Source organism: Geotrypetes seraphini, chromosome 16 (genome assembly GCF_902459505.1).
Source record: "Geotrypetes seraphini chromosome 16, aGeoSer1.1, whole genome shotgun sequence".
Classification (NCBI taxonomy): domain Eukaryota; kingdom Metazoa; phylum Chordata; class Amphibia; order Gymnophiona; family Dermophiidae; genus Geotrypetes; species Geotrypetes seraphini.
Genome location: NC_047099.1, coordinates 49,500,222 through 49,515,526, shown reverse-complemented (window position 1 = coordinate 49,515,526; position 15,305 = coordinate 49,500,222). Strand labels below are relative to the sequence as shown.

General features: G+C 49.3%; 1 protein-coding gene across 9 annotated transcripts in view; it reads right to left on the bottom strand.

The window, feature by feature from the left end:
- Positions 1 to 15,305, bottom strand: part of ILF3 (interleukin enhancer binding factor 3) — an 88,040-nt gene that overhangs the window by 48,100 nt on the left and 24,635 nt on the right. For all 9 annotated transcript variants that reach the window (XM_033923754.1, XM_033923759.1, XM_033923758.1 and 6 more), the window contains one exon: positions 7,731 to 7,963. In XM_033923754.1, the coding sequence (XP_033779645.1) occupies positions 7,731 to 7,963 (233 nt within the window). The remainder of the gene's footprint in view (positions 1 to 7,730; positions 7,964 to 15,305) is intronic.

Below are 15,305 nucleotides of genomic sequence, written 5' to 3'. Positions count from 1 at the left end.
CAAAGCAAAGGAAGCGCTGATGAGAGGCCCGAATGGGAACATGCAAGTAGGCCTCTGTCAGATCGAGAGAAGTGAGAAACTCCCCCAGCTGAACCGCCAGAATGACCAACCGCAGAGTTTCCATGCGAAAAGAGGGAATCTTGAGAGCCCTGTTGACCCCCTGCAAATCCAGGATGGGCCGAAAAGTCCCCTCCTTCTTGGGCACCACAAAGTAAATTGAGTACTTGCCGGTGCCCCACTCCGGAGGGGGCACTGGAATAACTGCCTTAAGATCTAGCAAGCGCTGAAGGGTCTGGCAAAAAGCCTGCTTCTTCCAAGGTGCCTGACATGGAGAGCCTAGGAAAAGATCCGGCAGAGAGCGGGCAAACTCCAGGGCATAACCGTCCCGCACCACCTCCAGGACCCACTGATCGAACGTGATCTCAGCCCATTTGGGGGGAAAAAATCACGCAGCCGGGCCCCCACCGGAACCAAAGGGGGTGCCGGCAAGGAGTCATTGTGCAGGACGAGAAGCGGGGAACCGGCGGAGGTATTCCCTGCCCCCGACAGGCCCCGCGAAAGGGCTGCATGCGCTGGAAAAACCGACCCCGGGAAAAAAGCAGCCCTACGCCCCGGGCGATACTTGTGGAACTCCCGCAAACGCCCCTGGGCAGTGCCACCCCGAGACGCTGGGCGGGCACGGTCCTCAGGCAGACGGGGCACCTTTGAGTCCGTCAGAGTCTGAAGCAACTTATCTAAGTCCTCTCCAAACAAAAAAGACCCCCGGAAGGGAAATTTGTTAAGTTGAGCTTTAGACGCAGCAGCCGCCGACCAAGCGCGAAGCCACAAAATACGCCGCGCGGCCACGCCAAAGGCCATAGACTTAGCCGACATCCGCACCAAGTCATAAAGAGCATCTGAGAGGAACGAGGCAGCCATCTCAATCTTCGCCACCTCCTGATCCACCAAAGACCAATCATCAGACTCCCGATCCAGGACATGCTCAGCCCACCGAAACATGGCGCGAACCACCAGCCCCCCACAAATAGCCGCCTGGACCCCAAAGGCAGAGACCTGAAAATTTTGCTTAAGAATGTTCTCCAACTTGCGCTCCTCAGAGTCCTGCAAGGCAGAACCGCCCTCAACAGGCACGGTATGCCGCTTAGAAATCGCCGAGACCACCGCGTCTACGACTGGCGACGATAAAGTAGCCCGATCCCCCTCTGGGAAGGGATACAAACGAGCCATGACGCGCGCCAAATGAAATGGCGCCTCCGGCGTTTTCCACTGTTCCAGTACAATATCCCGAATATCCTGATGCATAGGAAAAGAGCGGGAAATGGTACGGATCCACCTAAGCAGAGGGTCCCCCAAACGCGGATCACCTTGTGATCTTTAATAATTGGATGAACAGTTGTTTTCTTCCATGGTTTAGGTAGAGAGCCTGACTGTAAGCTATTTGCAATTAAGGTGTGTATATAAGATCCAAGGAAAAACACTGCTGTGTAGAAGGTTTTCTGGATGCATGTAAAATGACAGGATCAGAAAGGTCAGTGATTGTTGAGATTAAGCCAAGAGACTTAGGGACATTTGAAGCATTGAGATCAAGCATCAAATTTCTGCGTCTCAATGGCAACGAATCTGGAGAATGAGATGTACGGTGTCTGCATCTATGAGACAAACTTGGTTTTTCCTTTTACATAGAGCATTTTGGACCCCAGTTAGATTACAAAAGTTAGATAGCTCTAAGTCTAATAGATGCTGGCATTGTAATCTGGAAGCAGGGATTTTAGATCACTTAATATTCTATTGTCCCTGTATCATGGCCTTTTGGAAATCAATTTGGTCTCAAATTAAATGTTTACTAGAAAACCATGTAGCATTATCATATGATACAATTTTGTTCGGCATGTCAATAAGAAAAAAAAGTCAATTTCATCAAGCAATAATAAACTTTTATTGATTATGACAGGAGTTGCCTTACAACATATCACCAGTTTGGTTTTTTTTTTCAAAGTCTTTATTCATTTTTCATCTTACATCAAGTACACAATATTACAACATTTTAAATAATACACATCACTTGAATTTCTTTCTATTATCTTAAATACATAAATTTATTCCTTCCCCACCCACCCTCTCCACAAATATTTTAATTCTAAATTTCATATAAATATTACATTCTTATCTAATGATTAAACCTTAAATAGAACTTTATATCACCCCCTCCCCCATATTATAAATGTACTTTCAAAGGAAAATGGCGTCTAATCATTGGAGATTGGACAACATATCACCAGTAATTGAAAAAATTACAGTAGACTTAACTATACCTTCTGGTGGAATTCGTTGTGCCACATTTACAAAATGGAAAGAACAATTGCAATACAAAAAGGGAATTATAATTTTAAAATGATTTGGGGGCCATTGACAAATTATTGTAATGATTAGACAACATTTTCCATTGAAAGTAAATTTATATATGGGGGAGGGGGAATGGTATAAAACTCTATTAAAGGTTTAATCAAAAGATAAAAATATAATATTTATATGATTTTTTGTTTACAATATTTGTAGGAAGGGTGGGTGGGGAGGGAATAAATTTATGTATTTAAGATAATAGGAAGAAATTAAAGTGATAATACAAGTTTTAAATGATGTAATATGTACTTGATGTAATATGGAAAAATGAATAAAGAATTTAGAAAAAAAAAAGAGAGAGATTAAGCCAAGAGGTACCAAGCTGTCAGATGTTAACGACTGTAGGTTGAGATGTAAAAGAAACCCTTGATTCTGCGTGAGAAGAGAGAAAAATCTGCATAGGTATTGGATCCCTGACCGTGAGCTGAAGTAGAGGGAGAACCATGGTTCTCTGAGGCCACTGAGGAGTTATGAGGATCATGGTGGCTGATTGCTATTTGAGCTTGACCGGTGTCTTGAGAAATAAGTGGAATGCATAGAGGAACTTGTCCGACCAATCCAGGACAAAAGCATTTGCCTCCAGACGGTGAGGAGAGTATTGTCTAGAACAGAATTGAGGCAGTTTGTGATTGATGGGGGGACGCAAATAGATCTGAGGAATTCCCCACTGAGAAAAAAATCTGATGCATGATCCTGGAGTGAAGCGTCCACTCATGTGGCCAAAGAAATCTGCTGAGTTTGTCTGCAAGATTAATTTATGCTCCTTGAACAAAGACAGCTTTTAGGAATGTTTCGAGCGACTGCCCAAGTTCCAAATCTTATCGACTTCCTGACGGAGTCAGAGAGCCCGTTCCCCCACTGCTTGTTGATGTAATACATCGCAACTTGATTTGTCAATGCGAACAAGGAGGACATGATTGGATATACTGTGTTGAAAAGTCTTGAGAGCATTCCCTATTGCTCTGAGCTCCAGGAGGTTTATGTGCAGCTTTTGCTCTTGAGCAGACCAGTGACCCTGTGTCCAGAGTGCGTTCAAGTCCAAATTTGTCCATAGTATGGCCCTAACGCCCTGGAAGTGCTGATGCATAAAACTTTGGAATTTTTAAGGGTTGATTCCACCACTAAAGACTGATATTGAAGCTGTGATTTATCAAACCCTGGACAAGAAATGATTCTGTATAGTTTTCTTGGAGCAACTGTAATGGTTAAAGGCATCGAGAAGCATCAATGTGATGGGTGAGAACATCGATACCTGGTGGTTGAATGTCGTCACGATGAGTGATGATTCTTCACAGGAGTCTGGAGGAGTGATGCTCCGATGGACAGCTGACAGCGATACCCTTAGGCCTTGTAATGCTATGCTCAAGCTGGGCTGGTACCAAGGGAGTCAGTCAATGGAAGCACCGGCAGGCAGTGCAGTTTAACTATATCACTGAGCTCCCTTTGGAAGAACTCAATGAGTCTCTCCATAAACGAAGGCACCAGTACCGATGGCTTAACAGCCGGTAATATCGGTACAGCAGGTTGTCTTGGAGTGGATGACCTTGATGAGGATGCACACTGTGGAGAGACAACCTGCGAAGCTGGGGAGTGTTGGTATCGTTGTTTGGTCTGCATCAAGGGACTCGATGCTATAGAAACCTGCGACGCTTGGAAGCAAATGGCTTCTTAGCTGGCTTCCCTGATCCTGGGATGTTGATGATGAAGCCAATGCCGGAGTTTTCGATGTCGACGCTGAGAAGATCTAGTGCTGTCCATGTTAGTGCTGAAAAACTGCACTGGCTGAACGCGAGGGGCCTTAAGAGAGCACGACTTTAAAGAGGAACACTAAGAACAAGTCTTGATGTGGTGTCCCGTGTCTAAACACTGAAGACACCAGGTATGAAGGTCGGCTATAGATTTTGACATGACGAGAAAATTAACTCGGCGAAATTAAGGAGAAATTAGGTTCTTACCTGCTAATTTACTTTCTTTTAGCTTCTCCAGACCAGTAGAGGTTAATCTTTACGAATGGGTATATATTCAATCATGACCAGCAGGTGGAGACTGAAGACAAAACTGTGAGATAGTACATAAGAGATACCTTTCCCTCTTCCTATCAGTTTGCTGAATAGACAAGCAGAACAAGAACCGGAAAACAGAAATAAACAATACTTCAAACAAGAGTAATAACATACCCAAATGCTGTCGGAAAATGCAGAGGAGAGATACCAGAAAGAAAATGTTCACACAGCTCGCTAGCTAAACCAGCCGAGCTACACCTGTTCTTGAATTCTCCCCGGCTCTATAAAAATACTAGAACCCGCAGCAAAACACAAAACTGCCTGCGCAATAGTCCCAACACAACAGACAGGGTGGGGACCTCTACTGGTCTGGAGAAGCTAAAAGAAAGTAAATAAGCAGGTAAGAACCTAATTTCTCCTTCTTTAGCACTCTCCAGACCAGTAGAGGTTAATCTTTACGAGTGGGACATACCAAAGCAGTCCCCATCACAGGTGGAACCCCCGAAGGGCCAACACCAGAACACGCTCACCAAACACCTCGTCCCAACATGCCTGCACGCCTACCCGGTAGTGTCTGACAAAAGAATGCATGGAAGACCAAACCGCAGCCTTACAAATGTCCACTGAAGGCACGAGCGAAGACTCAGTCCAAGAAGCTGCCTGACCCCTAGTGGAATGAGCCTTATGAAATTCTGGAACAGACTTCTGCTTCAGAAGATAAGCGGAAACTATAGTCTCCTTGAACCAGCGCGCAATAGTAGCCTTAGAAGCACCAACCCCCCTACAAGCACCTGCCAGAAGGACAATGAGATGATCTGATTTCCAGATCTCCTGGGTCTGCTGCACATAAAAGTGAAGAGCCCTCTCGACTACCCAACATCGGGAGGACTACAGATTGATTGATATGAAAATGAGAAACTACTTTAGGCAGAAAGGAAGGAACAGGCCTCAAGATAACCCGCTCCCTAGAAAACTCCAAGAAAGGAGCCCTACAAGAGAAAGCATGCAGCTCAGAAACATGTCTAGCTGAAGTAATGGCCACCAAAAAGACTGCTTTCAGAGTAAGCTCCTTCAACGAGCAGCAGCCAACGGTTCAAAAGGCGGCCGCACCAGAACAGACAGAACCAGATTGAGATTCCAAGATGGAACAGAGGGCCGCATGGGAGGCCTGATCAATTTGGCCGCCTGCAAAAAGCAAATCACATCAGGAATGGCTGTCAAACACTGATCTTTAACCCACGAAAGGCTGAAAAGGCCGCAAGCTGAACCCGGAAAGAGCAAGCCAGTCCTCTATCCAGGCCATCCTACAAGAACTCTAGGATGGTAGGCAGAGGCGCGAAGAGACCACTCCCCGCACATAAGCCCGAGAGGTAGAAAGCCTCCAGGACCCCAAGAGAGTAGAGATCTTATCTGAATACCCCTTCTTACCTAGGCGACCCCTTTAAAGAGCCAAGCTGTAAGACAGAAGGGAGTCGGCTTGAACATGGGAATGGGACCCTGTGTCAGAAGTTCATCTAAGAGAGGCAGAGGAAGAGGATCCACCACAAGATGCCTCACCAGATCCGCGTACCATGGATGTCGAAGCCAATCCGGAGCCACCAGAACCACCAAACTCGGATGGCAACCAATGCAGAGAAGAACTCTGCCCTCTAATGGCCATGGAGGAAACACTTACAACAGCTCCTCCGTTGGCCATGGTTGAATCAGAGTATCCAGACCATCGGCCTGACCGTCCCTGCGATGACTGAAAAGGCGGGGCATTTTGGTGCTGCCACTCGTGGCCATCAGGGGCTGACCCCAAGACTGCACTAGCAACTGAAAGGCCACACGGGTCCCCCAGCTGCCTGAAAATAGGTTCTGCATAAAGAAAAAATCAAATCGGGGAAACCCCCCCCCCAGGGGTCCCAAGGGACTCTCTGCCAAAGCAGGGGACCCAGCAGAAACCTGCTCCTGCTTTTCCAATATAGGGGGAAGGTCACCTGAGGTTGCAGACAAAATGGGGCCAGACTGAGAAAATGGCAAAGTTCACGCCAAAAATGTTCCCTCCAGGGCCTGAAGCGGATGGGAAGCCTGAACAGTCAGTCATCAGCTGTTCAAAAAAAAAATTAGCTGAAAGGGAATTCTTTGTACCCTGACCGTCGGTGGTTAAGGGAATCCCTCCGTGGGCAGTGGAAGAAGACCAGGACTCCCCACTGCTCCAAGCCGACTCGCGTGGCAATATTGGTGGGAAGCTCTGGGTGCCTGCATCTGCTGACGACGGAGCTCCACCACCGCACCGGCCCAAACAGCAGTTTTCAGGCCGGCCGCAAGTGCCTCATGTCTGGACCAAATTGTGTCCTACTTCCCCGGAGAAGGGCTCAATTGCTCCATACATGACCTAGCTAGAAGAAAAGTGCCGGTTAGTGCAAAAATACAGTAAAATACAGTAAATTTAAAGGGAACAACCCTTCAGACTGGCAGTATCTCAGGATTTTTTTTCAGAACAGACTCCATAGACTCTCAAAGCAATATGCGTTGCTTGATTTAGGGGGCAAGGCTTACTGCTGAGGTTCCTCTAAAAAAATGTGGGGCGGTGGAGGAAGGGACCCTGCTCAATCTGGCCAAAAAACAGGGACCTGAAACCCCTAAACAAATTCCAATAGCCCTACCAAGGGAGATGGGTACAGCTCACTCAACACCTGCTGGAGACTGAAAGAAGACTGATAGGAATAGGGAAAGGTATCTCTTATGTACTATTCCAGTTTTGTTTAGTCTCCATGGTCCGCGTTTCGACAAAAAGTCTTCTTCAGGGGTCCCATAAAGGTGAGTACGTGGGAAACAATTGTGTGGTGAGCCAGAAGGCTCTTATGTGGATGATTTATTTTTATGTGGATGGAATTATTTTATGTGGATGATTTCAGTGTACCTTTGGAACTTTGACACTTTCAAATAAAGTCCATTTAGGAACATCATCACTCCACAGAGGTTTTTTTTTTTTTGTTTTCTCTGGATTTTCTTCTTTGTGGATATTTCAGGGTCAATTCCTTTTGTTTTTTTGCTGAGTGCTAAAGAAATCCAAGTTTATTTCATGCATAAAACCCACATCAAGTAGAATCAGATTCCACATTATATACTTCTTGGGGGTATAAGTTTAAAACAAAGACTGACCAGGTAGTCTCCTCCTGGAACTGGGTAACTTAGCAGTGCCACAAAACTGTGGTAGTCAAATCTGAATAGACAAGTCCAAGCAATTGTTTAGGATGTGCAGCTGAAGTGTGCAACACCAGCAGAAGATTAACATTTACAGTACATACATTCTCCCTCATTCAAATCTCACTGAATTCTTACCCTTCTTTACTCTCCCCTTCAGCTACTTCCATAATTTCTGGTTCTGGCTGTTCGGTAGGAGGGCCCTCATTGGTCTTTTCCTGCTCATCAATCCAATCTGAGACGGCTTTCAGTGCATGCTCTATATGAGACACCATATTCTGAACTGCCTCCAGTTCCTCTTGCGTTGGGTAAACAGCAGAATGCTTCGCCATAACATGACGGTCATCATTTGCAAAGACACGCATTTGACGCTAGAAGAGAAAAAAGAGTTTCAAACTTAAATGTGAGATTCATTATGGGAAATATACCACAAACTACTACCTGCAAAGGGCAAGTTGCTACTTGTAGTGGCCAGAAATCCACCCATAAACCAGAGATGCCATTAATGCACTTTAATGCTTCAAAATTCATATATACAAGAACAACATGTTTCGCTGCTCAGGCACTGGCACAGCAACTCCAACTGGAACAAGCTGCCACCCCCTTCCAAATCAGCCACTAATAGCCAATTCCCCGGACTGAAGACTGCCTTCTCTTTTTTTTTTATACTCACTAACAGAGTTCCTCTTAGCTTGGTTTTTTTTTTCTTTCCTCTATTAAGGAGATGATAGGCAAGGAGTGTCAGGAGGGAGGGACCTAGCACTACTAGGTATACCCCAAATAGGCACCCAAATCCCCTAAGGACCCCCTAGTTCAACTAAAATAAGGCCACAGATGAATACATGAGTTTGTGAGAGACCATCCAACCACCTACTAAAATAGAGAAAATACTGGCTAAATAATGAGCATCCTATCCTGTAAAAGTTCAGTTCCTGTTGTCTTCTAACTGCACCTGCTGGTAGAAGGTCACAACCCACAAGTCTCTGGATTCATCTGCTGCCAGATGACACAGAAAATAATTTCCTCCCACATTTTGTGCATATAAGCAAACTACTTATTAAAAACATTTTATGTATTCTCAACTTTAGTATGAAAGGTGTTTTCTCCATGGATAAGCAGGATCACAATAGCCACATGTTGGTGAAAGTATCACGTGAAAGAGCCAAGTCAGATTCTCAAAAACTGGCGTTAAATACCGACGGGGCACTGTCGCAGGCGTTCTTGTAGCGATTTCAAAAACGCAACTCATTCTCAAAAAATCACTCATGCAAATAAGTTCAGTGGACAGTAGCGAAGATTCCATGAAGAAAATCTGGATGTCATTGTAGACAATATGCTGAAACCTTCCGCCCAATGTACAGCAGTGCCCCCCAAAAAGCAAACAATGCTAGAAATGATTAAAAAAAGAGATGGTTAACAAGACTGTTGTAATGCCTTTGTATCGCTCCATGGTACGACTTCACCTTATGCATTGTGTTCAATTCCGTCATCTTATCTCAAGAAAGATATTGTGGAACTAGAAAGGTATCAAAGAAGAGTGACTAAAATAATAAAGGGGATGGTCCTCCTCTCGTAAGAGGAATAACTAAAAAGGTTAGGGCTCTTTAGCTTGGAAAAGACGCAGAAGGGAGAAATGACTGAAGTCTACAAAATCCCGAGTGGTGTAGGAACGGGTACAAGTGGATCGATTTTTTACTCCCAACAAACATTACAAAGACTAGGGGACACTCAAAGTTACAGGACAATACTTTTAAAACCAATAGGAGGAAATATTTTTCCACTCAGTTCTGGAATACATTGCAAGAGATTGTGATAAGAGCAGTTAACGTAGCTAGTTTTAAGAAAGATTTGGACAATTTCTTGGAGGAAAAGTCCATAGTCTGTTATTGAGACTGACATGGGAGAAGTCAATGGATCCAAGTTACTTACCGTTAACAGGTGTTATCCAGATACAGCAGGCAGATATTCTCACATACGGGTGATGTCATCCTCAGAGCTCCAGTACGGGCAGCTGCAAAAGTGCACTGGCACTTTAAGAACTTTAGAAAGTTCGCGACTGACCGCACCATACATGTGCAAGTGCCTTCCCACCCGACTTAGGGCACACGTCTCCTCAGTTCAGTAAGACAGCTAAGAAGCCACCAGGGGAGGTGGGTGGGTTGTGAAAATATCTGCCTGTTGTCCCTGGATAACACCTGTTACGGTAAGTAACTGTGCTTTATCCCAGGACAAGCAGGCAGCATATTCTCAACATGTGGGTGACCTTCAAGCTAACCCGGATGGGACGGTGGGAGAGTTGGCCATTCAGGAGAACAGATTACACAAAACCGACTGGCCGAACCGGCCGTCGTTCCTAGAAAAGGTATCCAGACAGTAGTGAGAGGCGTGGCGGCCTTGCAGATCTCCTCAATAGGCATGGACCTGAGGAAAGCGACAGACGCTGCCATCGCTCTGACTTTATGCCCCGTGACCCGACCCGGCAGCGGGAGACCAGCCTGACTGTAGCAGAAGGAAATACAAGCAGCCAACCAGTTGGAGAATGTACGCTTGGAAACAGGGCGGTCCAACCGATTGGGATCAAAAGATAGGAAGAGCTGAGGAGTCGTCCGATGAGACTGGGTGCATTGGAGGTAAAAAGTCAACGCCCTCTTACAGTCAAGGGTGTGAAGCACCACCTCACCCGAATGAGAGTGGGGCTTCGGAAAAAACACCGGAAGAACAATGGACCGGTTGAGGTGAAAGTCCGAAACCACCTTGGGCAAGAACTTGCGATGAGTACGAAGGGCCACCTTGTCATGATGAAATACAGTGAAAGGCAGGTCCGCAACCAGCGCTTGCAGCTCACTGATTCTGCGAGCAGACGTGAGAGCAACCAAGAACACCACCTTCCAAGGGAGGTACCTCAGATGAGCCTTATCAATGGGTTCAAACGGAGATTTCATCAATTGAGCCAGAACCACATTAAGATCCCAAACCACCAGAGGGGGCTTGAGTGGAGGATGAACATTGAAGAGGCCCTTCATAAAGCGGGAAACCACCGGATGGACGGAGAGCGGTTTCCCATCAAGCGGCTGATGAAAGGCAGCAATCGCACCGAGGTGGACTCGAATAGATGTCGATTTGAGGCCAGACCGAGACAAGTGGAACAGATAATCCAGCACGGAAGGCAAGGAGGCAGATAGTGGCTCCATGCGGTGCTCAGCACACCACGCAGCAAATCTGGTCCATTTCTGGGAATAGCATTGTCGAGTGGAGCTCTTCTGAGAGGCCTCAAGAACATCCCTCACCGACTGAGAGAAGCCAAAGGAGGGAGGGGATGTGGAGAGGAACCAAGCTGTTAAGTGTAGAGACTGCAGACTGGGATGCAGCAGCGAACCCCGACTCTGAGACAGCAGAGAAGGAAACACAGGCAGCAGCAGAAGCTCCCTGACACTGAATTGAAGGAGAAGGGAGAACCACGGCTGCCGGGGCCAGCAAGGAGCTATCAAAATCATGGTGGCGCGAGCTGACTTGAGCTGCACGAGTCCTCAAGATCAAAGGAAAAGGAGGGAACACGTAGAGGAACCAGCCCGTCCAATCCAGCAGGAAAGCATCCACCTCGAGACGATCCGGGGAGTAAATCCTGGAACAGAAGCGAGTCAGCTTGCGGTTAAGGGAGGAGGCGAACAGATCTATTTGCGGCGTCCCCCATCGAGCAAACACCTGGCGCAGAATCGAGGCATGGAGCAACTATTCGTGAGGCTGGAGAAGACGACTCAACCTGTCCCCGCAAGGCAGTTGTGTTCTCCCTGGATGTAGACCGCTCGAAGGAAGATGTTGTGGCTGATTGCCCACTCCCAGAGCCGAAGAGCCTCCCAACACAGAGACAGGGAACCCGTACCCCCCCTGCTTGTTCACATAATACATTGCCATCTGGTTGTGCGTGCGCACCAGAACGACCTGATCCTGAAGCAGATGACGAAAGGCAACCAGGGCTTGAAAATGGCCCGAAGCTCCAACAGGTTGATGTGGCACCGACAGTCGACGCTCGACCAAAGACCCTGGGGGTCCGGAGGCCGTCGAGAGGAGCCCCCCAGGCATACGTGGAGGAGTCCGTTGTGAGGACCTTCTGCGGCGGGGGCACAAGAAAGAGCAAACCTCTCGAAAGATTGGAAGAGCGTGTCCACCAGCAGAGTGAACGCCTTAAGGAGGGAGTCACCGTAATGCACCGAGAGGCAGGATCCCGATCCTGTCTCCACTGGGACGCCAGGGTCCACTGCGGTACGCGGAGGTGAAGCCTGGCGAATGGAGTCACATGAACCGTGGAGGTCATGTGGCCCAACAGGATCATCATCTGTTTGGCGGAGGTCGTGGACTGAAAGGCGACCCTCCGGCACAGGTGGATAAGTGCAGTTTGCAGAGAGTGAGGTAGGAACGAGCGGAGAAGAACCAGGTCCAGCACCGCCCCAATGAACTGCAGAGACTGAGAAGGGCTCAATTGGGACTTCGGAAAGTTGACCTCGAAGCCCAGATTCTGAAGGAAGAAAATAGTCCGTTGGGTCGCTGAAATAATCCCCTCCCGCAACGGTGCTTTGACAAGCCAGTCGTCGAGGTACGGAAACACCTGAAGACCCTGCGACCGCAGGGCACCCGGCACCACCACGAGGCATTTGGTGAACACCCGGGGGACGAAGTGAACCCAAACGGGAGGACCCAATACTGCAGGTGAAGGTCTCCCACCTGAAACCGAAGGAACCTGCGAGAGGCCGGGTGGATCGGAATGTAAGTGTAGGCCTCTTTGAGGTCCAAGGAGCAAAGCCAGTCCCCCTCGCCCAGTAGGGGGTACAACAGGGGAAGAGAGAGCATATGGAACTTCTCCTTGACCAGGAACTTGTTCAGCTCTCGGAGGTCCAGGATAGGGCGCAGGTCCCCGGTCTTTTTGGGGACCAGAAAGTACCGGGAGTAGAACCCCGAGCCCCGTTGACACACCGGGACCTCCTCCACCGCCCGGAGACGAAGGAGGGCATGGGCCTCCTGGAGAAGAAGGGGAAGTTGCGCTTTGTTCAAAGGACACCCTCCTGGGGGCCGGGCCGGAGGCGGCACCCGGAAATGCAGAGAATACCCCTCCTGGATGACGGAGAGGACCCAACTGTCCGCCGTGATCAGAGCCCAATGGGGAGAAAAAGGCACTGAGGCGGCCCCCTATAGGCAGAGAAGGCTCAAGGACGGAGGGGGCCGGCCCACCCCAACCCAGATAGTCAAAAGGACGGCGCGGGCTTAACCGTCGCCGGTGCCTGAGAGGCCCTCTGCTGTTGCTGGCGCCAAGGCGGCCTGGAAAACGCCGACGTCAACTTCTGGGGGTAGCGCCGAAGGGCAACTTGTACGACTTCGGAGGGGCGGGCTTCGCCTTGGCCCATACCGAGGCGAAGTAGCGCGCATGCTCAGAGAGGCGTTTGGTGGCTGCCTCGATAGTCATCAGAGTTCGTTGCCCAAGCACGGGAGATTTGCCAGCCGGTCCTGCAGATTCGGGTCCATATCCACGATGCGGAGCCAAGCCAATCGGCGCATGGCTATTGCAAAAGCGGAGACCCTGGAGGAGAGTTCAAAGGCAACATATGACGCCTGAAAAATATAAAGTCGAATCTGCGACAAGGTATCCAGGAGCTGGCGAAATTCTGCCTGGCGATGGACCGGCAAGTCCTCCAGACATGAGGGCATAGATTTAATGCATTGTTTGAGGTAGGAGGTGAACGTGAAGTTGTAGTTCAGCACCCTATTGGCCATCATCGAGTTTTGGTACAGGCGCCTGCCAAACTTGTCCATAGTCCGACCCTCCTGACCCAGGAGTACAGCCGCATAGGATTAGACTTCTTTAGGGAAGACTCCACCACCAGGGAATGGTGGGAGAGTTGAACCTTCTCAAAGCCCTTACAGGGGACTGTCCAATACCAGGACTCCATTTTGGACAGAATAGCCAGGATAGCATAAGGAGTCTCCAGATTCTGGAAGAAGGTCTGCTGCAAGACCGGATTCAAAGGAAGATGAAGGGATTCTTTAGGATGATAAGGAAGCTCCATCTCTTCCAAATATTCCCGGGTGTACCTGGAATCAGATTGGAGGTCCAATTGCAGCGCCTTGCCCACGTCCAACATAAACTGGTGAAGGAGGATGGCTTACCCGCAGAAGGTGTCCCCCCCAGGGGAAGCCGAGCGAGACTTCGGGGCAGCAGAAAATGAGGGGGGATGCCTCCCTCAAATACTGTGCCGGGGTATCAGTGTCCATAAGAACATAAGAAATGCCTCCGCTGGGTCAGACCTGAGGTCCATCGCGCCCAGCAGTCCGCTCACGCGGCGGCCCATCAGGTCCAGGACCTGTGCAGTAATCTTTTATCTATACCCCTCTATCCCCTTTTCCAGCAGGAAATTGTCCAATCCTTTCTTAAACCCCAGTACCGTTCGCTGCCCTATAACGTCCTCTGGAAGCGCATTCCAGGTGTCCACCACACGTTGGGTAAAGAAGAACTTCCTAGCATTTGTTTTGAATCTGTCCCCTTTCAACTTTTCCGAATGCCCTCTTGTTTTTTTATGTTCTGAAAGTTTGGACGGCATGGACGGCAAGGAGGCCCCACTGACGGAACGAGGAGGATTAGACGACTGCTTGCGTCAAGGAACCCGGGAAGGTGAAGACCCCAGGGTCCAAGGAACGAAGAACCGGGCAGCCCGCTCCGATGAGCCACGGGGACCCTGGAGGCAGGCGGGAGTCCTCGACCCTGTGCTCCGCGGTCCGGAGACTGGAACGGGAGAAGAGAGGGGTCAGACAGGACGAGGTCTGATGGCTTAATGAACCCCGTAGTGCGGGGACCGACCTCGCCTCAGGGGAGAATCCCTGGGCCGCTTTGCAGCTCTCCACCTCAAGGACGAGGCACGTCTCGACCGGTGCTTTGCCCGAGGCTGGGCAGCAGGAGAAGTCCGCCTCGACGGAACCGGCGAGGAATCACTCGTGGACAAGTGTCGAGACCGACGCAACTTGCCTGGAGAGTCCCCGGCGTGACGCTCAAGCGAGGTCGAGGCCGGGGCAAGTTGGGCCAAAGCCGAGGAGATCTGCAAGGTTAAAATAGCCTTAAGCATATCCTCGAACATCGGCACAGAGACCATAGGGTTCGGACGAACCGGTGCTCCACTGCACTCCAACGAGGGCGACCTCGATGCAGAGCATTCCCTTAAAGTGGAGGCATGCTTGGGAGTAGGTCTCTTCGAGGCCGGCAGGACTACGCTCACTGTCTGGGTGGCCAGAGACTCCGAGGAAGGCTTCTTCGGTAGCTGAGCTGAACCTGAAAGAGGAAGAGGAGACTTACCCGAAGCCGAGGTCTTCGAAGCCGTGGCCCCCGAGGACTTTGAGGCCGAGGGAGATTTGCCCGGGACCGAGGTCTTCGAGGCCGACGTCGAGACAGGGGTCGAGGTGTCACCAGCTTCCATGGCAGAGGTCAAGGATCCTCGCCCGACGCAGACAAAGAGCCGGAGGCTGAAGGGTGGCGCAACGAGGACAGGAGTCCAAGGGGTGATCGACACCGAGGCAAAGGATACACCAATGGTGCAGGTCTCTGATAGAGATAACCTCACCGCGTGCACTTTTTAAAACCGGTGAGAGGCCGGGACATAAGGCAAAGAGAGGGGGCCGCGGCGCAGGTGAAAAAGATCGTGACACCCCGGTCAAGAGAACCGAAAACAAAACAAT